Genomic DNA, 26178 nt, shown 5'->3' with positions numbered 1-26178 from the left:
TCCTCTGTGACTCCCAGGCAGCATTGATGGCTCATGGGACTCCAGCCACTGCTAGTTAGGACTGAGGCTCTAAATCCTAAATGGTCTCCTCCTTCTCCTGCTCCCATGGGGCCTTACAGGCGGGTGCAGCAGACACAGAGGGGGACCTAGAATAGAGGGCCACTGATTGCAGAGAGCCATGCTTCCTGAGATCCAGGGCCTCCAGGGCTGCCAGCCCAGGAGAGAGGAAATCAATTTCAAAAACAGGACAGTTGTCAGAATCCGATGTTACCGGTTCCGTCTGTGAAATTACTCTCAGGCTGGCTCCTGCTGCCCCTGAGGTCCTGCCTGGACAGCTGCTATTTACATTTTAATTCGATGTGAGAGGCTGATAGATTTTTAAAACACCATGAGACGGACGCTCCCATCTCTGCACCCACATGTTTTGCCATCACTCTCGGGCTCAGAGGTAGATTTTTTTCTTTTTTCTTTTTTGGAACAGGGTCACTCTTCCAGTCTCTCTGGCTGTCCTGGAAGCCACTCTATAGATCAGGCTGGTCTCGAACTCACAGAGATCTACCTGTTTCTGCCTCCCAAGTGCCGGGATGTAGGCTCTAGAGTTCTAAGACACTACACTGTGGACTAAACCTTGCCAACCTGGCTCCTACCTCACTTTCCAGCTCAGCTCCTTCCCCCTTTCCCCAGGTCGCATTTCCTAGGCAGGGATGGGTCTATTCCTTAAGTTTGCAGAACACTGCATTAGGTTTTGAAGAGCACCTCATTCCTTGTGTCAAAGGAAGCTAGTTTAGGATCTCTTCCCCCTTCCCCCTACCTTGCCAGTGTGGAAGCTCAGAGAGGTTAAGCAATCTGCCTGAAGTCACACCATGATGATCTGTAAGGAGGAGATCAAGCCTCTAACAGTTCACCATGCCCCTTTCTTTAGTGTTAGCCCAGACTCCTCCTTCCTGGTTGCACCCCAACATACCCCTGGATGACTTTTGGGGGGAGTCCAGGAGAAGGCAGAAGATAGGAGGTAGATGGGTGTGTGGGGGCAGAGGCCAGTCCTTAAGGGCTGGGTCTACTGCTGGTGCAGGAGTAGGGACTATGAAGCAGGCTTTCTCTGTACCTTGCTCCCTCCCTCTCCTCTATGGTGACAGGAGCTCAGCTGCCTTTTCTGACAGTCCTCAAGCCACTAGGGAAGGAAGCTTCGGCTATGAATCCCCAGTAGAGAAGCGCTGCCCTGCGGGAAGAAACGGAAGACAAAGGCCGCTTGGCTTGTCGGAGTCTGAGTGGTTGACAATGAGGCTCCTGGGTGCCAGTCACAGAGAAAACTCGATTTGACTGAGGGCTTACTATGCACCAGGCACTGGGAATGAAGATATTTGATCCTCACAGATGGGGAAACTGAGGTTTGGAGAAGTAAATAGACTATGGTCACACAGCTAGTCAGAGTCTGCTTCAGGGCATTTGGGAACTTACCGGCCCTGTGACATGGGACAGAGGAACAGGGTGGGGCAGAGCTTAGGGGCCATCGAAATAGGTGCCTGGCACTAATATGCCAGAGCTGTGGTGAAGGCTGACTTGGGGACAGAGGACTGGCTTAGAAATTGAGAACCAAGGATGCTCTCCCAGATGGGTGTTCTAGGGATGGTCCAGGAAGTTTTCATACCTGTTGACACTGGAGAATTATTACGGAGCTTAATAACTAACTCATCATGGGACATGTAGTTCAGTTGGTCGCGCTTAGCATGTGTGAGGCCCTGGGTTTAATCCCCAGCACCACATAAACTGGGCAAAGTGGCCCAGGAGGCAGGAAGATCAGAAATAAAGGGTCCCCTCCAGCTATATAGTGAGTTTGAGGCCACTGTGTGCTACAAGAGACCCCGTCTTCGCACGAACAAAACCCTCAAAGTAAAAGAAACTTACCATGGTATAGACTCCACCCTTAGAGGTTGTAACATGATGGGTCTGGGTGGAAACACCCTCAGCCTGGTGGTCTTTACACGGCTAGGGTATAGTACCACAGGGTCAGATTCCTGGTCCTTCCCTTGCCTCAGGCAGAAAGTCCTCAAACCCACCACAATTAGAAGTATGATAACAAAGTCAGTCTTTACTACCACCCAGGGAGGGCCTTGGCTTTTTTAGGAAGTCTTTCTGACAGCGCAACTTTAATCTCCCAGGTCTTTCTGTTGAAAAAATGTCTCAGGGAGATGAAATGGGTTTCTGGCAGCCCCCTTCTTTGCCCTCTGGTGGACAGCTCTCAGAGATAGCAGGTGCCCTGGAGCAGAGCTCTGAGCTCTGTATACCCAACCTGTCAGGGGAGAAAGTGTCCTCCTCCTCCTTCTCCTCTTCCTCTCTCTGAGACTCTCAAGCCTTTTGTTTTCAAAAGGATTACATGCAGCCTGAGAGGTTGCAGGGTGGGGGATTCCTTTCCCTCAAACCCAGTGTGTTCTCCCTCCCCACAAAGCCCGTGTTTCCCTCCGTGTTAACAAGCTCCTTGACAAGAACAGGACCTGCTTGGCAGTGTGAGATAAGCCACCACAAAGGGGCATCGTTGGCACTTGGGGAGGTGGGAGCAGTTTCTACTCAGTCACTCAGCTCAGCCTCAGTGGCAGCCCAGTTCTGCAAGCGTCCCCTGGGACAGCTTGGGAGGGGGTACCTTCTGGTTGGTGCCTGCTTTGTTTCCCTGTTTCCCTGTTCTTAAAGAGCTAGGCCATGGCGTTGTTAATTTGATTGCACCCGCTCTGGCTTCCTGTCGCCCCTGATTAGGCAAGCTCCACCTGAAGTGTGAGATTGGTTCAAATTGTGTGGTAGCAGCCATCCCTGCCTTGGTGAACAGGCAGGGAGTAGTGGGGAGCTGCAGGCCCCCCAAGACTCAAGCTGTCCACAGTTCAAGGATGCAGGCATCAGGACTCCAGGAAGAGCAAGTGCACAAGCAAAGGATGCTGAGCTCTGGGTCATTGAGAAGTGTGAGACCTTGTAGCCTCAAACCTCAGGCCTGTGTCTGAGGCATGGAGGGTAAAAATGATGCCCTCGGTCCCACCAGACCTTTCTCTGTCCAGCTATAAAATGGGGCAGTCACTTTCTCCCTTGGCTTCTGGCCAAGGGATGCAAGATCAGGAGTGGAGTGGGGGATGGGGACCCACTTTCCCTACTGAGAGTGCTGGGGGAAAAAAAGACAGTAATAATAATAGCTAACATTTATTGAATGCTGATTATGTGCATGCACCGTGGTTAATGCTCTCCACGAATTAGCTCATTAAACCCCTCCCCCACAGCCCTAGGAGGTTTGGGGGGGGTGGTGGTGGCAGTGATGGTTAAAGATGGCTTGGAACTGACAGAATCCTTTCAGAAACAGGAGACATGAACATTTCTCTTTGGCTACTAGGGGAAGGTGTTCTGGGTCATTGCTGAGAACACCTAGGGGCTAGGGTTGCAAGCGTTTCCTGGAAAGGGCCATAGCATCCTAGGCTTAGCTGGTCATTGCACCACCAAAGAAGCCACAAGCAGTAAATCAGGAAGGAAGGAGGGATACAGCCTGGCACTAGCTATGCAGGTACAGGCTAGGTTTGACTCTAGGCCTAGCTTGCTGACCCCTGCTGTGGAGTTGTGAGCACAGGATGGGCTTGAGGACCTTGACCACGAGAGAGTTTTGGCTAAGACACTGTTTGTGGTCAGGGCAAGATGGCTGTGGCATGCCAAGAAAGTTCCTGAAAGTCACCAGTCATGGGAGATGTGGTTCCTAATCAAAGTGTGAGGTGGCCATGCTGGTTTTAGCTAAGAAGATACACAGAGAAGATGACAGGACCCGACAGGGGAAAGCTGTATGGCAATCAGAGCAGAAACTGCAGAGACGTTTCTGCACCTGAAGGAACCCATGACTTGCTGTTATCCCCAAAGAAGCCAGGATGTTTCCCCAGGGAGCCTCAGGGGAGCAAGCACAGGGCTAGTGTCACCCTGTGTCACACTCTCTGGACTGTGAAAGAAGCAGTCTGTAGTGTTTCTGAGGCACTTAGTTGGTAGTATTTGTTGGAGCAGCCAGGGGAAACTGAGGCAGTTCTGGAAGCAGCAAACAGCGCACGGGGGACTCTGTACTTGGTCCATAAGTCTTGATTGTCTTCTAGGTCAGGAAGATGACCAGCTAGTTCCAGAGTGAATTGAGTCCCGAAGGGTCTTGAAGGCTAGCATCCAGCTCTACACAGAAATGTCACCCAGTGTGCTGCCCCAGGCTAGTCAATCACCTCGACTTTGTCATAGCAACCATGCTACCTCTCCATCCCTGTCATCTTTGTGGCTAACACTATGCCATTTCTTCTCTTCAGCCTCAAGCTCTTACCTTCCTCCCAGGTCACGAATGCTTGGCACTGTTCCTTTGAAGTCTTCCTTCCTCTCCAGTCCCTGCTCAGGGTCCTATGCCATCGCTACCCTAGAGGAGATCACGCTCACACCTCAGGGCCACTCTGTAGCCCACTTCTATGCCTCCTCTCCTAGAGGCTTGTAGCTTTGTAATCAGTAATGCCTGGGGGCCGCGATGGAGACTTAGCCTCACCTTTCCCTGTTGAAGACTGCTGAGTTTTGGATACAACTGGAGCGTGTCTCTCCGGTGTTCATTTGTGGAAACCATAGTCTCACATGAGTGTCTGGGGGCCGGGGGGTGGACTCTTGATTTTTGACTGTGGCATTTATAGGTGTGCCCTTGAGGAGGTGATCCTGAGTAGATCGTCAGGGCAAGTAGGGCCAATGATTGAATTTTTGTGGAGTTTTAAGGGGATGAAGGGATACACACACACGAGTAGCCATTTGCACATTTACAAGCTGTTTCTCATATGTCCCACCCTGTCTTGGGCCTCTAGGTTTATGAATCCAAATAAACTCCTTTTACTTAGCACTTAGCCAGCCTGTGTCTATATATATTGTTAGCGGCAGAAAGGAGGGAAGTGTACAGACCTTGGCATAGGGTTAGAGGAGGGCTGCTCAGCGGGTACATACATGGCTTGTCTGATATAACTGCATCCACCCAGAGGGCCTTTCTTCACTACTGGGGAGCAGCTCTGGGCTTCCTTCCCAGGGCAAAGGTTAAAGGCGCTTCTCAGCTCTCGGCCTACTTTGCTGCATCACTTTCCCTACCACGTAGAGCCCTGCGCGCAGGATGCCTGGATCCTGAGTCTCATCTGAGCTGCCCTGAGCGACACCTTGGAACTGGGATCCATTTGGAAACTCTTCAGTGCTGTGGTCATGGGAACTTCAGGGGCAGGGGAGTAATAATAACATGTCATCTTTCCCCACCTCTGAGGAGTGGCCCAGGTGAGGCACCTGGAGACAAACAGGGAGAGGAAATTGAGTGAGCGGGACCACATCTCCTCAGCAAAGCCTCCCATCTGTAAAGACCTGGGTTCTTATGCTGATGAGAAGTGTGGCTGGGATGGGGATGTGACAGATTGCTGCTGTTCCAATGACCCTATTAGTGCCATGAGGTCAGCCAGCTGGTCTACATTTTGCTGGTTGAGAGATATTGTCTCTCCTGCCTCCCGAAACATCTGGGCTATGGCTTCTGGAAGGCAGGACCAGGAACCCATTCATTCAGGCTTGGGGGCGAGAGGAAGTAAATGAGGTAAGGCCCCCATGTCTCAGTAGCCAGGGTACGAGCATCAGCATTGGGAGCAGGTATCCTGCTCAGGCCCTTCCCCGATCTCTGGATGCTTGTTTTGTCTTCCCTGTGTCTTTGGAGGCTGCCGACTCCCTGCGCTTCTGTGAAGAAGGCACAGGGGCAAAGGAAGTTACAGCCTGTCCTCACTTCTGCTTGATGAAGCACGAGACACAGTGTCGCTCCTTACTCTATGAAGTCTGGAAATCAATAAGGCCAGAGAGGCCACTGGCTAATCATTGCCACGGAAATCATCGCTCCCTTCCTCTCTCACCAACATCCCAGGAGTCCTCTGTCCTTGCCTGCACAGAAGATTCCCCCCTGGCTTGGCACAGGTCACCCCGAGGCTGCGAGGTGGAGGCTGACCAATGGCCATAGCCCAGGAGGAGAAAGAGCCACTGAAAACCCCCCAAATCCCACAATTATGTTTGCAAATGGGGGTGGTGGCTCAGTTGGCCCCGAGTCCTGCTCACGACTCAGTTGTCTGTCTACTCTCCAGGCTGCTAGCAAATCTGGCCGAGCATCAGCCCTGTTCTTTCAGCTTCTCGGGAGCTCACAGGAAGAGTCTGGGAGCCACCTAAGACACCAGCCTGACCAGACCTGCAAGCAGAGGCTGCTCATTCCCAGCACTCAGTGCCAGACTGGACGGAGGTCTGGTCTGTGCGGGTGCCGGAGATGCAGTTCATACAGAGGGAGGACAGATGAGCTCTCACCCTAAGTAACTCAGAGATAGTGAAGGTTTGGCCTCACCACCAGTGAACACACAGGAGGACCCTGGGCTACTCTTCTGCTAGATCACTCTGTGCCTCAGTTTATCATCTGTTCCAAGGGGGGTGCATTACGTGTGTGACATCCCAAACTGGGTGTCCTGGCATTATTTATGTGAACTGCAAATAGTTCATTCAGGCTGAGGGCCCAAGCAAAGGAGGAGAGACATCAAAAGAGGTATTGGGGAGACTAGAAAGGTGGCTCAGGGGTTCAGAGCGTTAGCTGATCTTTCAGAGGACTAAGGTTCAATATCTAGTACCCACATGGTAGTTTATAATTCCCTGTAACCCCAGTTCCAGTGGGTCCAGCATCCCCTGGTTTAGGTGGGCATTAGGCACACAAGTGATGTACAGACATACATGCAGGAAAAACAGCCATACCCATTAAACAAAATAAAACAAAATAAAGGCATTGGGTAGTTTGGATGGAGGCATGGGGCATCCAAGTCTGTACCAGATGTGTGATCTGGACAAGGGTCTGTGATCTCCGGTTGGTTCCTTTGGTTCATTGCCTCCTGTCTTTGGGGGAGGGCATCAGTCCTACCACCAGGTCAATGAACGCACCTCTTCTGTCTAGTAAGAGTTGTTTTCATTTGAACAGGAACTGACCTGGACTACAGATCATAGAGTTGACTGTGCTTCCTCAAATTTTGTACCCTGACCTTGGGACCAGCCGTCAGCTATGGCAGGAAAGCTCATCTACTGACTTCCTTGGGTCAGGCTAGCTCCCTCCATGTGCCCACCTCTATGAGGGTCTGGTTCCTTCCTCTGACTTCCTGTGATGCAGGTGTGTGGAAGCTGAGGGCTCTTGGAGCTCACTTTAATTGGCCTGACATTTTGCTAAACAAACAAACCAAAACTCAGAGCAAACAAAGAACCCTTCTGGGTTTAATTGGCCATGAGCTTTGTCTGTGGCCCAGTCACTGGAGCCATCAGAGTTGGAAGGGAGTCAGGGGCAGGAAGAGCACCTGTCTAATAAAGATGAGGGCCAGGAGTTCTTGGGGGGCCCTGCCATGTGATTGTGGCTTCAAAATAGCTAGTCCCTCCCACCCTGAAGAGCGGCCTGGCTTTGTACCTGCCTCTCACTGAAGAATTCTCTTTGAAGATGATTTCTCTGCCTCTGTGTGCCAGGTGGAGCAGGAACTGCCTTCTCCATTTGGTCATTCTCTCTCTCTCTCTCTCTCTCTCTCTCTCTCTCTCTCTCTCTCTCTGTGTGTGTGTGTGTGTGTGTGTGTGTCTGTCTGTCTGTCTGTCTGTCTGTCTCTCTGTGTCTGTCTCTTTGTCTCTCTGTGTCTCTGTCTCTCGTGTCTCTGTCTCTGTCTCTCTGTCTGTCTCTCTGTCTCTCTCTGTGTATCTGTCTCTCTGTGTGTGTCTGTCTCTGTCTGTCTGTCTGTCTGTCTGTTGGTCTGTCTGTCTGTCTCTCTCTCGTGCTCACTTTTTTCTTTCTTTTTTAATTTAAAAAGGAGATTAAAGGTAGCCCCATGGATGTGAAATTTTTCTCCTGCTAAGTAAGTTTATTTTCAATCAAGTCCTGGGAGACAACAGCTTGGCGCTCTGGGAAGACTCCTAAGGCCCCTGGAGCCACTGCTGGCCGGGCTAGAGGTGACATGGCTCAAATAAGGACTGGGATTTCTAGTTTGGGTGAATTCTGATTTTATGGGTGGATTCTGACTATATGGGTGAGGAAACTGAGACCTAGAGGAAGGAAAGGAAGGAAGGAAGGGGTGGCTGACAGTCTAATCTGTGGATACAGTGATGTGACCCAATGACCTCATTCACTATCTCAGATTCTGTGGTAAGGAACTGTTGCTAGTTTCCCAGGGAGAATGTGGAGAGAAAGGATGGTAAAGTACCCCATGTGAAGGGGCAGGTCTGAGTTCTGGGACTTATGAGCTTAGCCATACGATGACTGGGGGATCAAAGAGGAGTGGAGGCTACTTGGGATGGTCTTCTGGGATGTCCAAGGACTTGGACAACTAATTTCCTGTTTCTCCAAACCCTTGGCACCCTGGCCGGGCTGGATGGTTTTAAATGTTATTTGGACCGTGTTATGGGATTCCCAGGGACCTGACAGTAGTCCCGAGGCCTGTGAGGTCTCAAAGGGAAAAGGAGTTAGTAAGATCCACTCTCATGTGCATGCTGCTCAGTCAGATGGGAACCCAGAAGGCTGAAAGGGCTCAGGACACTGACTCCTCTTAAAATAGGGACTCTAGCCTCTTCCTGCCCATGGACACCAGAGCTCTGGCTCCCTGGTCTGGCCAATACCACTGTGGATTCTCTCGCTGTGAGCTCTTTGATTTTGGCTGAGCCGTGTCACCAGCACCCCAGGGTCTGTTACAGATAGCTGGTTGTGGGACTTCAGAGGTCCCAAAATAGGGACTCTAGCCTCTTCCTGCCCATGGACACCAGAGCTCTGGCTCCCTGGTCTGGCCAATACCACTGTGGATTCTCTCGCTGTGAGCTCTTTGATTTTGGCTGAGCCGTGTCACCAGCACCCCAGGGTCTGTTACAGATAGCTGGTTGTGGGACTTCAGAGGTCCCATTAGTATATGACTCGGTTCTGCTCATATAGTCCCCTTTATCCATCTACCATCTGTCTACAAACCTGCCACTTAAAGCCCCCGAGAACAGGAGCTCTGTGCCTCATCATGGCTTCTCCAGCCTCAAGCCAACCGCTGCTAACAACAGTCAGATGAAAACCCATGTCAAGCACTGTATAAACCGTTGTCAATGCATAGTCTCATTGAAACCTCACTAGTGAGAAAAAGTACACACACTCTCTGCCCCCCATTCACAACAGTGTGACCCTCGAGGAGCCTATAGTAAGTTGGAAATACCTTAAGTTAAAATATGTTGAATACTCTTAACCAGATGTGTCTGGTGGAGCAGGAAGGCGAGGGAGGGCAGGAAAATTAAACACAGTATGCATCAGGAGCTCTCCTCTGAGCTTCCTACCTTAGGACAGTAGACAGGCATGTTTCTTGTTTACTTTCATGACCAGTGGTCAAGTGGGTGTATCTGTCACTGCCATTACCTAGCATTGCGAAAGAATACTGGACCATAATACCATTAGCTTAAAAAATTTGAATTTTGGGGTACAGTTGCTACTGACTGTGTACTACTTTTACCTCATGATAAAGGTTGAAATGGTGAAGTTGGAAGCCATCTGTGTGACAACTGTTAGCTTACAGAGCAGGACACCAGGCTCACAGGGGTCACTGTCTGCGATCTCATAGCTCTCAAGTAGCAGAGCTGGTTTTGAACTCAGGGATGTCTACTCTACTCTCCTGGTCATGGAGCAAACACCATTTCCTGTCCAGTGAATGCTCAGTGACCCAAGCAGTCAGCACTATGAGGTCAGGAATGTGAATGTGCCCTCAGCATGGCCCAGCCAAAATGTCCAGTTTGCCCTGTATGACTTTTTAGGAGATCATGCACCCCCTGACACATTTTCTTTTGTTCTTCTACTTGGGGACAGAGGGGGCAAAGGTCAGTTAGCTTCTGAAGGCTTAGACCTGGTACTTATGAAGCCTGAATCAGGCCAAATATTCTCTAAAAGTGAGAGATACAAGCAAAGCTTTAGATGGCTGCCTCTGCAAGTGGGTCAGGAAGAGGGCTGGTGGCATTGGGGGATTTAGAATGGATTCATAAATGACTGAGCTTCATTCAGCCAACTCACTGGTAAAACTGTGCATGTGTGCATGTGCCTATGTGTGTGTGTGCGCATGTGCACACACAGGTTATGAAGGTCCCGTGCCCCTCTTCCCTTTCTGTAGCAATCAGAGGAGTAGGAGAAGATGGATGGAGGAAAGGTCAGAATAGGTAGAGTATAAGAGGGAGGAGAGACAGGACCTCGAGTGGCTAACCTGGAGCCTCACATAGGTGCAGAAGCGGTAGAAGAGGAACAGCAGCTCCAGAGAAGAGCAGGCACACGCATGCTCCACCATCGCTGTTTACAGGAGCATCTTCCAGCAGCCAGGTGCCATATGGGCTTATCTGGCTGCTATATGGAGGCAGCCAGACTCCCTCACCCAGACGGAGGTCGGCCTATGGCCAGCCCTGGGCCTTAAACATCCCTGGCATCATCTACCCCTTCTTCCCACTGGCACTGGGGTAGTCTGAGGGCTCAGCATGGCTGGGACAAGGTGTTGGGAGAGCCAGGCCGGGATGGGAGGGAATGTAGCAGAGTAAGGAATGGCACGCACGCCTGTGTGTGTGTGTGTGTGCCTGTGTGTGTGTGTGTGCCTGTGTGTGTGTGTGGTGTGCATGTGTGTGTGCCTGTGTGTGTGTGTGGTGTGCATGTGTGTGTGTGCCTGTGTGTGTGTGTGGTGTGCATGTGTGTGTGTGCCTGTGTGTGTGTGTGTGGTGTGTGTGCCTGTGTATGTGTGGTGTGCATGTGTGTGTGTGCATGTGTGTGTGTGTGCGTGCATGTGTATGTGTGTGTGTGGTGTGTGTGTGTGCGTGCATGTGTATGTGTGTGTGTGTGTGGTGTGCATGTGTGTGTACCTATGTGTGTATGTGTGTGTGTGGTGTGTGCATGTGTGTGTGTGTGTGTGTGCAAGAGAGAGACAGACAGGCAGAGACAGAGAGAGAAACATAGACATACAGAGAGACAGACAGGCAGAGACAGACACAAAGAAACAGAGAGAGAGGGGAGAGATAGATAGAGATAGAGATAGAGATAGAGATAGAGATAGAGATAGAGATAGAGATAGAGAGAGAGAAGAAGGAGGAGGAGGAGGACAGGAGAGGAGAGGAGAGGACAGGACCGGACAGGACAGAGCAGAACAGAAGAGAGTGGCCTAATGCCCCAGAACTGCTTCCTCACTTAGGGCTGGCCCAGTGAACACAGAGCATCACAGTTCTCAGAAGTGAGGTGACTCATCTTAAGTCCAGCCCTACCTGAGCCATGTCTCCTCCCACAAAGTCTACCTTACAACCACTGTACCCTTTGCTGCTCTCTCCCCTCGTACTTATGAAAAGCCACACGACCCAGAGCAACAACCTCACTGGCACAGTGAACTTCCGTGTGCCAAGAGCTGGCCCTTCTGCTGACCATGAGGAGGTGTGTGTGTGTGTGTGTGTGTGTGTGTGTGTGTGTGTGTGTGTGTGTGTATGTGTGTGTGTGTGTGTGAACTTGAAGGACAGGCCCAAGCAGGTGAGCCTTCCCCTTGTGGCTCTCCCTGGCAGAGGGATGTAGATTGATTGCCTGGCTTTATGAAGGACAAAGTGCTTTTTGATGGTGGGGAGGAGGCTGCTCCCAGCTCGGGGATTCCGCCTGGGGGCTCCCTCAGCATCGATTTCCTGGCAGGGCTTCCCTGTCTGGATGAAGGCCCAGGATTGTTCATAGAGGGATCTCCCAGGAGGTTCAGGGCAGACTGCACACAGATCTTACAGCTCTCTGTAGCTACTCTAGAGGGACACCTGTGTCCAGTCCGGGCTACGCTGGCTGCCTCATATACATGAAGGGCTGGATACAGACTGAGCCCCAGACTATTACATCATCTTCATAGATAGGGTAAATATGGTTTAATAAGGCTGTATGTACCTATCAATGCATGGCTGCTGCTGCTGTGGTGCTTAACAGAACACCGGGACAGCAGATAAACAGTGGCTTCCAGGGCCATGAAGGTGGCTCTAGCTAGGGAATTCAGACACTGTCCCTAGTGTTAGAGTTACAGGGTTGTGTGGCCCCTATGCGCTTCTCTTTAGCCTCAGCGTCTGTATTATTCAAGACAGTTTTATGAGGTTTGTAAGGTGGGAGTAAACTTCTAGGATAAGTGGGAAGACTAGAACCCAGAGAGACAAAATGACCTTCCAAGGTCACACGGATCAACCGAAGGCCTTGCCTACATAGTGTGTACGGTGTCTTCCTTTTGTAACAGGTGGTACACCACTCAGTATGTGTTAAGTAGCCAAAAGGATCTGTTTGACTTAGGTATTGGGGTTAGATTGGCAACCAACAGGTGAACTGAATAATTGCCATACATCCTGTGTCCTTGGCTTGAGACAGGCCAGAGTGTGCCTTTGCTTTGGAAAAGCATGCTTTCAAAAGCCTCCAGGAGGCTCCCCTGAGCAACCTTGCTGTTTCTGGGCAGAATAGCAGAATCCCAGAGGAAGAATGGGCAGGCATGGGAGAGTGAACACGGAGCATCACAGTCCTCAGAAGTGAGGTGACTCATCTTAAGTCCAGCCCTACCTGAGCCAGGTCTCCTCCCACGCAGTCTACCTTACAACCACTGTACCCTTCCCTGCTCTCTCCCCTCGTACCTATGAAAAGCCACACGGCCCAGAGCAACAACCTCACTGGCCCAGTGGACTTCTGTGTGCCAAGAGCTGGCCCTTCTGCTGACCATGAGGAGGTGTGTGTGTGTGTGTGTGTGTGTGTGTGTGTGTGTGTGTGTGTGTGTGCTTGGTGGCCCTTGGTGGGCCTTGGCAGGATGGGGGTAGGGGCAGGACTCACTTTTCACCGTGAGGAACATGGCCTTGCTGATGTCAGTGCCCACACCGTTGCTGGCCTGGCAGAGGTAGTAGCCGATGTCCTCTTCCAGGACGTGGCGTATCAGCAGGGAGCTGTTGGGCAGGATCTGGATGCGGCCAGTGAGGGGCACTGGGTGATATTGCTGAGGGTTCCCACTCCCTGGAAGGAGGCAGTAGTTAGGGGGTGTCGGGAGTAGACTGGATGTGGCCTAGTGCCTTCAAGAAGACCTGATAGGGCTCATTTTTCCACCTGCTGCCATTTTACAGCAGGGCCACACCATCCCACAGTATGGGCACCAGACAGGTCCTACTGCATGGCATGAAATACACCTCAGAGAGGTCTGGCCCTGACCTGGCTCAGGGGCTTGAAGAAACAGTTGGGGCAGTACCTCAGGCAGACCCCACCTTTTCGCTGAGCTTGCTGGAATAAGTTCCTGAGATAGGGAGAAAGAACCATCTTTGGTCAGCTTGGCAGTAGGCCAGAAGACTGAGTTCTCCTGGTCACATGGGGCCATGCTGGGGAAGAGGCTGTCTTTCACAGAGATCTGGGGGACCTCTCCAATCCCAACAGTAGCCATGGATAGTCTACCATGTGGCATTGTCAGATAGCAAGTGTAACTTTGTGATGAGGCTGGGCTGGAGAGGCCTAAGATCTCACATTAGATAGGACCCCAGGCTGGGCGGAGAAGTAGTACAGGCTATTTTGGGGGTTGCAGGAGGTTAAGCAATGGGAGCAAGAGGAACTTAGGGGGCTGTGGATATAGCTTAGTGGTGATGGGGTTGCCTGTTTTACTCAAGGCCCCCAGTTTGAATGTCAGCATCATGAAAAGCCAACAGGATTTGGATTCAGCATCATGCTGTTCCTCACCCTGGTGTGGCTGAGTAGGGGTTCCCCAAGCTCAGAACTCCTCCTGGGGCTGGGGGTTGCATGTAAGAACAGATCCTATGCCCATCTGAGCAGCCTCCAGGTCCTCCCTGCTCTTCTTACAGAGAGGCTCACCTTTGGCATGCTTCCACATGACCTTGGGTGGCGGGTAGCCATCTACCGAGCAGTTGAGCACACCAGCTTTGCCATAGATGCCATCCTGGTTGTTGGGCTGCACCACAAATCGAGGGGGCACTGTAGAAAAGGAAGTGGGGAGAAAAGAGGCTTAGTCTCCGATCCCCTAGGTCTGGGGACTTCTTCCAGTAGATGTCAGCCCTTCTTGGATCATTACAATGTTGGGAGCAGACAGATTCTGACTTTACGAGAAGTCAAAAAGGGTGAGAGCTCTTGCAGGCCCTGCAGTGAGAACTCAGAGTCATGAGTCCCAAACTTGACTGTGTTCTTGGCTGACCACGTAAGGATGCCCTCCACTCCAGGCTTGAAAGTAAGAGGCTTAAGTCTCTCTGTCTTTAAGAAGTCAGCCAGAACCAACTTCTTATGAGCCTGCAACTGTAACTGGAAGTCTAGAGAGATGCTCTTAGGTTCCCCCGCCCCCTCCCTGGGACTGGCTTGACCTGCTCACCGCGCACGATGAGCTGGCGCTCCCTGCTCACGGTGGCCGCTGCGTTGCTGGCAATGCAAGTGTAGTTGCCATTGTGTTTGAGGGAGACGCTGGAGATCTGCAGGGAGCTCATGAATTCCTTGCTCTCGATGGTCACGCCTGAGCCTGAGATGATCACCTGTCCGTCCTTTCTCCAGGTGATGCGGATGGGCATGTCCCCCGAGGACACCACACAGGGGATGTAGAGCAGCTGGCCGATGGAGGCAGGGGGGAACTCAAAGGGCTGGATCAGAGGGGGCACTGGAGGACAAGGGGATATTACGGTCAGCTGCCCTACTTCAGGGCTCTGGCTTACCCTGGGGCAGGGCTGGAATATAGCTCCCCAGGTCCCTGGAACTTTATTTTCCTTTGAACGCAGTATCTTCTAAGCATGCCCTGGTAACCCGGGCTCTTGTCCACTTGTAAACCCAAGGCAGGACTCCCTGTCTCTGCGTTAGTCTTGCCAGCTCTCAGATTGGTCTTTGAATTTGAATCTTGTGCTTCCTGACCCACTGCTTAGCTTGTGTATAAATTCTCATGTAGGCAGCTACTTCCCAGCCCTCTGGGGTAGATAGAGATGAGGTGTTCTGGAAGCAAGTGAGGAAGGCCTGCCTAGATTCTCTCCCTTCTCTCTCCATGACCACTTGCCTAAAAACAGATGCTTCCAAACCAGGTCCTTTCATGAATGTGCCCCTCCCCATGGCCATCTGCATGTAGAACAATTACATGTGCATAGGGACCTCCCTGAATCCTTCCCCAGTCGTAGACCTGGAGCTTGGTGGCCTCGCTTTATAGATGGGAAGACAGGTTCGGAGGAGCAGTGACTGAGAGAAGTGATGGTGGGTGACATTGGGACTTAAGACCTGACCTATCTGCTCAAGTCAAGGCTCCCTTTACTAAGCAGCATCGGTAGCATCGTTACCTCTGGGAAAAGACCCCAAATGTTCACTGGGCAGGCCCTTTTGTCTCCCTAGGTGTTCCAAAATTGAAAAGGGAGCCTGTTATCCTGCCAGTGGCCACACGGGTAGAGTCCTTGGGCAGAGCTCTCCTCAGCCAGCTGCCCTCATCTCAACCCCTTGGGCGGGAGGATGGAGGGTTGGGGCGCCTGTCTGCAGCCTGAGTCTCTGGGAGATGGATCCTCCTCTCTCAGCACTGGCGGGAACATCAGCCATTATCTTTATGATAACTCAATTAGGCGGCAGCAACTTCCCCAGCTCATGGAGGGCGGGGGGCGGGGGGCGGGGGGAGAGGGGAGCGAAGGAGACAGACAATTAGCTTAACAAGGATGAGCACAAGTAGATGAGGTCTCCTTTCTGCAGTCGAATAATTAAATTACAAGGCTGCCCACGGTCCTCAGCCTTCTCCCAGGCTCCGGCCCACCCCTCGTTGGAAGCCAGTGATGCTATTTCACCACAGGTCTACCCAGAGCCACAGCCACAGCCACAGCAGAGAGCACAGGCAGGCCTTGCAGGCCCATGGTAGAATGCAGCCAGATGTATGCAGAGAAAGTGTCTGAATTCTTGCGGCATGGGATACGGTGGTGGTGTTTCTTGACCAGAGCTGCTGGTCTGGAGGATGTGGCAGTTAGGAAGGTTCCTATATTCCTGTCAGGCCTTCTAATGCTACCCTGACCTTGCCTTCACTCCATCTAGGGGGTGGGGTAGACTTTCCATGCCTGAACCTTGCTTGGCATGCCATCCTCCACTGCCATGGGCTTCCCATCCTCTAGCCAGCTCGCACACCATACCTACCTTGTCGCTGGTTCTAGGCCCTAGTCAGATATCCTAGGGTTCTGGTCATTGGTCAGATAAACACATCCCTGTTATTGCCCCTGGTCCTGTGGGAGGTTGACTGGGATGTGGGCATCACTAGATAGATTTCTCTGAGACACAGGCTCCACTGCCCTTCATTGATATTTCTCTAAAAGACTGCTCTCCATAGGTCACTGTGAACCCCTGGTGTGTGCGTGTGTGTGTGTATGTGTGTGTGTGTGTGTGTGTGTGCGCGCGCGCACACACGCGTGCGCGCACGCGCGCATGTGTCTGTGTGTGTAGGTCATACCTAAGCCTCTAGGCCTCCTTGAGTTTCTGATAGAATTGCTTCTGAAAGCCAGTGCAGGCCTGATTGCCACCATCTCCCTGGGCTTAGAGCTAGGACTTGTATAACAGGAGTGATTGTGGGTGCCTAATAAATGCTCATCAGATAGGTAAGTAAGTGGACATATGTCTGGATTTCATCTCTCAGACCTGAGGCATTCTATGCTGTGGACTTGGGGGTGGGGCAGACAGAATGGGGGTTCATCCAGAATAAGAAGTACCCTAGCTTCTTATTACCCTAGCTTCTCTCCAAGCGCTGCTGTTTTGTGAGCACTTTGGAGCTTCTCCATGGTTCTTCCTTTTCCAGTGTAGTGTTAACCCAGTTCTCAGGATTGATGAACCTCTGGACTGTGAGTGAGGTTTGTGTCAGGAGCTGGAGAGGAGGACATGTGACTGAGGCATGGGTATTCTGAGCACCTCATTTCCAGGGAAGACAGAGCAAGAAGACAGAGACAATGTTGCTCAGCAAGGAGCTTTTGCTTAGCAGAGGGGACCATCTCTTAGTAAGAAGGGATTTAGGGAGAGGTGTAAGTTACTAAGGCAGGTTAATTCATTAGTCAGACAATTATGTGATATTTGTGAAATGCCTACCCTGTGAAGGTATTACTTCTGTGTAGGTGAGGAAGGCAGGACCCTGCCCAAGTTGGGACACTGCCCTTTGTGATGACTGAGCCAGGATTCAGCAGGGGAAGGTGTCCTCTGGAGGTGACCACAGCCTCAGGGAGCCCTGACCATTTGATCTGTCCCATGTGCTCGCAAACGAGACACAGGATGAAGGAAGAAGTCAGGCTGGAGCAAAGGGCAGAGGCCACCAAGGACTGTCAGGGAATGACATGGAGGAGCCCTTGAGAGGCCACCGATGCAGCCTACATTCCTGTTGGGGCTTAGTTACATGGGTAGGGTGGCTAAGGGCTCCTTTGTGTCCTGTGTGTCAGATGACCAGACAACTCCTCAGAGGTCCGATGCAGCATACTGCTCTCCATCACGTGGCCACCATCAAGTTATGCAAGCCACTGTGGTAGAAGCCCTTCAGCCACCTGTGTAGCTCCTCACTCTAAATTGAAATAGTCCCTCCTAGAGGAAGGACAGATGCTTATAAAAGCAGGGAAGCTCATGAGACGTAGATGATTCATGGGGCCCTCCCAAGGTTATAAAAATGGCCGACAACTGCTGGGCAGAGTAGACACCCTCCTGCCTTCCGCCAAGCTTCAGGGGTTCAGCTTTCCTGACACGGGTGCTCCTGTAAGTCACCCCTTACCCCTGCTTCTGTAAATAGTCCCAATAGACTTGCCACTTTACCAAGCTAGACTTGAGTGTAATAACTCCTTTGGTCTGTTAGCGTCCCACCTGGGGGAGCAGACCTAAGTCCTCTCTGTTGAGGAAGTCACACAACCACTTTGCCGAAAATGAGGGCCAGGACTTCTTGTGGGGGGACTCCATAGCTCCAGGCTGGCATTCTGACAACCCCTCAAGTCCAGGCTCAGAGATGACCTGTGCTATGGGCAAGAGGATTGCTGTAGGCAAGGGGATTCTCAGCAATGGTGGGGTATTTGATAAGGACACATGACTATGTTTTAGGCTCTGGATACCTAAAATGGAAGACCTGCCATTTAGCCACTCAGTCTTCACTAAGCTCAGGGACAGATGCTAATAGAATACGTGTGTCATCGTTCCCTCCAGGGAACCATTCTTTCAGGAGTTGGAGGTGTCTGACCACCTGCTCTCATCAGTGTCAACTGCAGTCCCAAATCTCTTGTGCCCATGTCCATAACTTCTGCAGTAGCTGGCCTGGAATGTCAGATAGTGCGGCAGTGGTGGGGGTGGGGGTGGGGTGGAGGTGGGGTTCCTTCCTGGAGCTAGGTACCACACCAGTGCCGAGGTCAGAGACCAGAGAGTCTACAAAGATACAGTTGTGGCAGTCCTCATGACATCTGGCTGTCATAAAGCCTTTATGGACACTTGTTTGGAAGTGTCATGCGGCACTGACCACCAGCCCAGCCCATAAATGCTTTATGGGGTCTCTTATAACCCGTCTTTGAGGTTGAGCCTTTTATTTACTGCACCTGCTTGTGAAGTGTGCACCGTGGGAAGTCAAAGCCTCTCTGTCCACACAGCATGGACTCAAGAAAGATCTCTGTCTGGGGCCAGGACATCTGAATTCCAGGCTCTATTGCTTACCCAAGTGAGCTTAGGCAAGTGGCCTTGCCACAACCCCTGGCCTCTGCCTGAGTCTTGGTTTCTTACTCTCTGCAATGGAGGGGTACCAGGCCTTGAGAGATGGCTAAGAGTGCTTGCCACAAAAGTGTGAAGACTTGAGATCGGATCTCAGTAACCCTGGGGGAGCCCTGTGTGATGGGACTTGTCTACAGCCCCAGTGCCGTCAGGGGCAGAGACAGGAAGATCACCGGGGCTTGTTGGCCACTAGCTTAGCTCCAGGTTCAGCAGGAGACCCTGTGACCAGGGAGTGACCAAGCAGGCTACCTGATATCCTCTTATGGTCTCCACATGCATGGACAGCACATGTGCACACACATAAGTGTGCACACACACACACACACCCCAGACACACACACACACATACATACATACACACACACCCCAGACACACACACACACACATACACACACACCCCAGACACACACACATACATACATACACACACACCCCAGACACACACACACATCTCACACACACACACACACACACACACACACACACCCTAGACATACACATCCCCCCAGACACACACACCACACACACACACACACACACACACACACACACACACCACACACACACACACCACACACAAAATGGTGGAGGTAGATCAATTAATTTTACTAGCATGACACTGACTTTCCAGGTTCAATAAATCTAATTATTTTAGCAATAAGCAGGGTTTACTTCAGTTTTTATCACAACCATCCCTTCTTGGCAATGCCTTCCCTGACCACAAGGTCCCTCTGTCCTGGCACTCTCATATCCAGTTTAGATTTAATGTGACACATTGTATCCACTGTCTGTTTATCTGAAAGATAGGAGCCCTTGGAGGATGTGGAGTTTTGTGTGTTTTGAGCACAGCCGTGTTGGTGAAACAGAAATAGCCCTGGGAACGTGGTAGATGCACATTCAGTGGCTGAGTGAACATAGTAGGTGCACAGTCAGTGACTGAGCGATCGAACCCTCTGTCAATGTTCCCCATCTCTAACACCTTCACCACCACCATCACAAGCCCTAAGCCCCATCTGTCCCTGAAGGAGTTTGCTTGTTCTGTGTTCCCAAGGAAACCTGGCTGCAAGCAGAGCACTCTCCGAAGGTCTGGAGCCTGTGGTGCCCCCTGCCTGTAGGTTCCTGCACGGCTCCTTCCAAACCACCTCCAACCATAGCAGGCATTCAGCTAGGTGGGTGGCTTATGCTCAGAGATCATAGAACCTCCCACCCCAAACTGTTCATGGGAGTGGCACAGGGACCCCCACAGAGGCCGGCTGAAGCTATGCACAGACTAGTAGGGACATATGTGTGAGTCTGGGATAGAGGTATTGGAGGAAGAGTCTGTGAGAGTGCCCTACTTCTGCTGTCTTGCTTTCTACGGGGACTTGGCATGTCCTCACTCCAGAGCGTGCCTCAGGCCCTCAGTCTAGCTGTAGAGGCTCTCGAGACTCCGATGTAAGGTGGAAACATTTCCCCACAGAACCATGCCAAGAGGCTCCGGTGTGGGCCCTGCCCTTGGTTAATCAAACATTCAGTCTTTGCACCTGGAGATGCTTTTATAACACATTATTTATCAACTGCTTAGGACTTAAAGGTCCCCAAGTCAAGGTTGGCTCTGTGCACGCTCCTCTTAGCACCCTGCCAGGGAACTATCCTGAAGCCCAGAGACAAGTGCTGTCCCTTGCAGCTGGTCCCCCTTGTCATTCAGTGCTGCACGTGCCAAGTCCAGGAATTCCTCAAAGCATCCCTTTGCCCCTCTTGTCTCCTCCTTTGCTGAGCCTCTCTGGCAGGAACTATTGAGCAATGTTTCGTATAACCACCCATAAGCTGCCTTTCACGGGGCAGGGATGTCCTTTTACAGAAGAAGGCATTTGTATACGTATAATGGTTCGCATGCATGTGCATGAATCTGCTCCAGCCCGGGTGGGCTACTGTGCCCTTTTGACACTTGATCGTGCAGGGAGTTTGTACACATGTGTGCACCCCACACATCACTGCACACGTGTGTGTATATGCATGTGGGGTATGTTCTGGTCTTGGCTCACTGATTGAAAATTTCATTAGCAGACAAGCAGTCCCCAGAAGGAACCGAGTCAGCAGTTGTTTTTCCAGCTCACGAAGCAGCATTGGTTTGGCCGCATCTGGTCCACCAGTCTTGGCTCCCACAAAGAAGTGGGGGTTGGGGAGGGGACTTGATACACTGTTGCAGGCTTCCGGTTCTTGTCTCATTCCTTCTAAGCCTTTTCTGCACTCTGTTCCAGTCCGCCCCTCTGACTTGATGCACTTTCCAATGTCCAGTGGCCATAGGGTCTGCAGTGTTACCCCTGCAATCACCCCTTCTTCCCTGGAGTCTGGGCCCCTTGCCATGTCCAGAGGCACCTCCCCCTCCCCCCCTCCTTGGGGAGCTCTTGGAAGAGCACAGCCGCTAATCAAGCGGCATGATCATAATCAGCTTTGATGGGCTCTTCTGCAAAAGTGCATTCTAATGAGGTGGAGGAAGTGAGCGGAGAGGGTGGGGTGGAGGAGCTGAGCTTTCGGAGAGGTGGGGGAACTGGCTTCCAGGCCTTTACATGAGTGTCTGGTCTAGAGAGGAAACAGGGGACCTTACTCCTCCTATGGCTCATACTGGTCTTTTTTTTTTTTTTTTCTTTTGACTGTGATAAGGAGGACCAGGAAGGTTTGCACACAAGCCTGTCTCACACGTTGATAGACAGACACACACAGTGACACAGACACAAACACAGACCCACACACAGACAGACACACACACACATGCCTGGGCATATAGACAGATGGACACACACACACACACACATGCACACACATATAAACAGACAGATAGAGAGATGAACAAGCACATACATACAGACAGACATGCAGGCATACACACACACACACAGTCACACATGCACACACACACATAGTCACAAATACACACAGTCACACATACAAACACACATAGTCACACATGCACAAACACACACAGAGTCACACATGCACACACATGCAGGGACATGCATGCACACACACACACACACACACAGTCACACAGTCACACACACAGTCGCACACGCGCGCCCACACATGCTCACACTCCACCAGTCTCTTTGGCTGGGAGATATCGTCACTCTCCTATCACTACAGGTCCACTGAGTTGCCGAGCCTGAATGCATCAGACTCAATTCATTAGGAGCGATCGCTCCCTGAATGGGGCTGAATAATTGATGAGCTGAGAGCAGCTTTCAGGATGTTCCGAGTACTCTGAGGCTTGCTGGAGCCCTGTTATTATTATTGTTATTTTTTTCCTTTAGCTGACAAACGCGGCCAAATGCTTGCTGGAGCATTGGGCACAGGGAGCAGAGCAGAGGTTAGATGTTTTAATATGTGATGTTTACACTGTACGCTCTCGGCCCATTGCTTGTAACAGAAATGGATACAGGCGTCTGTGACGCCCAGTGGGGTGGAAGCAGGGCAGGCAGGGCTGTGGCACATCTTTACCAAGTCCATTTGCCTGGCTGTGGAAGGGAGACGGGGGCCTGGAGTGTGGGCCCTTGGGCTGCCCGGAAAGGGAATTAGGTAGGGAACACTCTGTCATTGCCACAGCCTACAGCAGGGAGGCGATACTGTCAATGTGTATCCTAGCTCTCTTTATCAGGCCTGAGATGACCCCAAAGCCCCCAGTTCTTGGAGAGCATGGTGTGGCTTCTCGTAAGTTACTCCAACCCAGACTAATGCTGCAAATTCAGTTCAACAAACACGTGCCGTCTGGCACTGTGACAGGTGGCAGGGTGGGTACACAGGATGCACGTGACCCTGCCCTGAGAACTGCTCAGGGTGAGCCAGAAAGGTAAGAAGCACAGGGAGGAGGGCTTCCTCCACCTTCCGCTGTGACTGTCAGGTTCCCAGCCCTCCCGTCCTATGGTTATGGTCATAACTCATTGATACAGCATGTGTCCCCCAAACACTTTCTCTCCTAAACCCCCCTTTACACATGTGATGCTGTTTCCAGTGTCAAAGCAGGGGAGGCTGTGATCTAAGACCCTCAAGGGCACCCTAGGTGCCAGGCCCTTCTTGGTCTGTACCTGTGCTCTTTTTTCCCCACAGACCTTGGCCTCTGCCTGCCTTTCCCTTCTTGGTTAGTTGTCCCTACTCCCTTCCCCTCCACCCCCATTTATCTGGAGGATGGATGGCTGTAGGAGGGAAGTCCCCAGGTGACAGGGGCCCCTCCTGGGTCTCAAGAGCACTTTCTTCTGCTGTCCTCCAGGCACCACAGGTTACCTCTTCATTGGTGAGGTGGAGGCTGGAGCTGATGGCTGCCTCCTGGCCTGCACCTTTCTCCGATATTTCCAGGATTCTCTAGATAACCCCCACGCCTGTGGATCCCAAAGAATGTATTTGGGGAATCCATAACTCCCACTTAGAGCCAAGGGGGAAGTGTCTAGTGGTTCACAGGTCTACTGAATCGTTCCCTTACAAATGAGCCTACCTGTAGACTTAGGAGATGGCCACTGAGGGTAACATAGCCACCTGGTACCCACCCGGACCTCTGCTGTAGCCACCCATCAGGTGAGCAAGAAAGCTATGGTGGGTTGGTAACTGGTCTCCAGGCCTCAGAGAGCTAGCCGATCTCTTGCCTGTGCATCCACAGAAGCTGGGGTATGCACTCTGTGCTCAGGACGGAGCCGGGGTGGGTAGTGTGTGCTTCCTTTGCCCTGGCCTTTAGCTGTGGCCCTGGTGGCTTCTTCCGACATCAGTGGCCCAGAGTAGGGCCACCATCCCTGGCCTGAGCCTCCTGTCTAGAAAACATGCTGCCTCCATGTGTCTATAGCTGAGGCTTCATACTCCCCGAGGCCAGTGCGAGCTTTTAGCCTTGTGTCCACCACAATCCTCCACTCTGCCTGGGAGGCGGGGGGGGGGTGCAGGTGGCGGGGAGGGACCTACCTTTGACGGCCACATGGACACTCTGGCTGATGGAAAGCTGCGGCTGGATGAGCACACTGCACAGGTACTCTCCCTCATCCATGCCCTTCTGCACGTCCGTCAGCTTGAGGGTCCCGTTCTCAAACACCACCTGGCGGTGGTTATCTGGTAGCAGCAGGGCATCCTTGTACCACTTGATAGAGTAGTAGGGGTAGCCGATGACCCTGCAGTTGATGAGTGTGTCCCGCCCGGCGACTGCCGTGATGTTCCTCATTGCCCGGATGCTGGGGGGTCCTGGGGAGTGTGGGGGGAAAGAGGAGAGGAGGGGCAGGTGGCGTCATGAGCCAGTGCCACTTTGTGGTGGGGCTCTTCTCCCTTGAGACTTTCCCTGGGGTGAGAGACTTTCCGGGTGAGGGTAGGGGGCACTTTCTCAGCTAAGTGCAGGGGCCAGGGTTGGGGTCACCAATGGGACCCCTAGAACTCACTGTTATTATTGTAAGATAGTTGTAAACAGGTGTGAGCCACACTGGCCTCTCACAAGAATCCTGTCCCTTACAGGACTGGATGAGGCCAATCGATGGCCGCAACAGGAAACCACCAGATTGGGCCAGGTGGGTCCTTTAGAGAGCAGCTGGGCTTGAGGTGTCAACAGGGAAGCAGGGACCTCATGCTTTTTCTCTCCTTGTTCACACTGCGTTCACACCCCCCCCCCCAAGAACCTCCCACATAGTAATGTAGTAGTCAAAAGGCACCAGGAAGGTCTTGGTCATATGAGCCCGCATGTTGCTTCTCCCAGTCAGGGAAATTGTAGTGTGGGTACCTGAGAACAGGTTCTGACCATAGTGGCTGGGGGTTGGGAGTATCCTCAGCAGGGCTGGCTGGCAGGGGACATCATGGGAGTGGGAGGAGGAAGCTTAGAGGTCACCATGAAGGGACAGTACTGGAGAGCATCATGGAAATCTGGTGCTTCAGGTGCCCATCCAGAAGATACAGAAGAGAACTAGAGTCTTCCTACAGGGCCCTATAGCTCCAGTTCAGAGAGGGACACAGGGGCTTGGCCAGACTTGTCCTATAGCGTGGGGGAGCTGGCATAGGTGAATTTAGACTGAATCTCCACCTCTACCTTGTCCCTTGCCTCAGGGCAACTGTTAGTATCCCTGGACCAGTGTCCATTTCTGTGTCCTCTAGCTTTGGGTTAGAGGTCACTGATGGGGTCCAGAGTGGACCAGTCAGACCCAGAGGGCTGCAGAGCATCCGGGGGGAACTACTCTCACCCTGTTAACTTGGAGAACTGAGAAAGGGGGTGGTCAATACCTTGTGGGCCCCTCTCTTATTCCTACAGGCTGCCTATCTCCGGAGATGACCCAACTGGGAGGCTCAGTTTCAATCTCTCACTCCTGAAGCTTGAGCCTTGTAGTGAGAACATGATTTCAGGGCCCCTGGCTAGGACATTTTTAGGGACATTTTGGGGTTGGCTCAGTGGAGGATGCTGGGAACTCACTGGTATTAAGGCTGAGCATGCCCTACTTCTGTCTTTGTCCTTTCAAGACCCTGCTGGGGGGCTGGCAGATGCTAGCAGGTGCATAGAGCACGAGGGGCCCAGAGTGATTTGATGGGGCGGATGGGGTCAGGCGGATGTGCAGGCCAGATTGTGGGAGGGAAGAGGAGGGGGGAAGGAAAATGGGGTGGACTGTACCAGACACACTCACACACAAAAATGGTTGATGGGACTGTGGACGGGGGGCGGCGGGGGGGGGGGAGAGAGAGAGAGAGAGAGAGAGAGAGAGAGAGAGAGAGAGAGAGAGAGAGGAAGAAGGAGGAGGAGGAAGAAGAGGAGGAGGAAGAGGAGGAGGAGGAGGAGGAGGAGGAGGAGGAGGAGGAGGAGGAGGAGGAGGGAGGAAAAAGACAGACCTCCACTAAAATCAAAATGACAGTTACTAAGAAGCACACAAGAATGATGGTGACCACAAAGATGGCAAAGGAAATCAAAAGCCTATTCTGATATTTAAATGTGGACAGGCACCTCTTACGTTTATTCGCGCCTGATATTCAGCACTGCCCACCGAGTTCCGCGCTGTGCACCGGTACACGCCCCCATCCCGGATCTGGGGACCCGTGACGTTCATGTGGCTGATGGTGGTGCCGTCGGACATGGTGTACTGGTTGGTGCGGTGGCTTCCATCCCGCACGACAGGCTCGTCGTCCAGGGCCCAGGTGACCGTGGGGGGCGGGGCGCCCTTGGCGGCACACATCAATGAGAACTGCTCCCCGGGGTTGACCACCTTCTCGCTGAAGGATGAGACGATGCGGGGCGTGCCGTCTGCAGGGAGCGAGGAGCCCCCTTCAGGGTCACTGAGTCACAGAGAGACTATCCCACCAGGCCACCCACCCAGCGAGGGGGAGGAGGCAAAGTGGCAGCCAGAATACAGAGAAAGGGCTGTCACATGTGGGTTTGTGCTATACACAAAACCATGAGGCACAATTATTACCGTGGAGGTGGAGGGAGGTGCCCGGCTAGTGTGGGGTGGGGGTGGGGTGCCTTTTAAGCAGGATG

At 52.2% G+C, this 26178-nt stretch overlaps 1 protein-coding gene across 3 annotated transcripts in view; it reads right to left on the bottom strand.

Moving 5' to 3' along the window:
- Dscaml1 (DS cell adhesion molecule-like 1) overlaps window positions 1–26178 on the bottom strand; it is a 316941-nt gene that overhangs the window by 52789 nt on the left and 237974 nt on the right. For 2 of the 3 annotated variants that reach the window (XR_015626613.1, NM_001108141.1), the window contains 5 exon segments: window positions 25648–25944; window positions 23646–23918; window positions 14379–14657; window positions 13871–13990; window positions 12854–13030 (listed from right to left, as the gene is read on the bottom strand). Coding sequence is in view for 2 of the 3 variants with exons in the window: in NM_001108141.1 (NP_001101611.1) it covers window positions 12854–13030; window positions 13871–13990; window positions 14379–14657; window positions 23646–23918; window positions 25648–25944 (1146 nt within the window). In the remaining variant the exon portion in view is untranslated. 3 annotated transcript variants of the gene reach the window in all.

This window comes from Rattus norvegicus, chromosome 8 (genome assembly GCF_021556685.1).
Source record: "Rattus norvegicus strain SHRSP/BbbUtx chromosome 8, alternate assembly SHRSP_T2T, whole genome shotgun sequence".
Taxonomy (NCBI): domain Eukaryota; kingdom Metazoa; phylum Chordata; class Mammalia; order Rodentia; family Muridae; genus Rattus; species Rattus norvegicus.
This window is presented reverse-complemented; position numbering and strand designations above follow the sequence as displayed.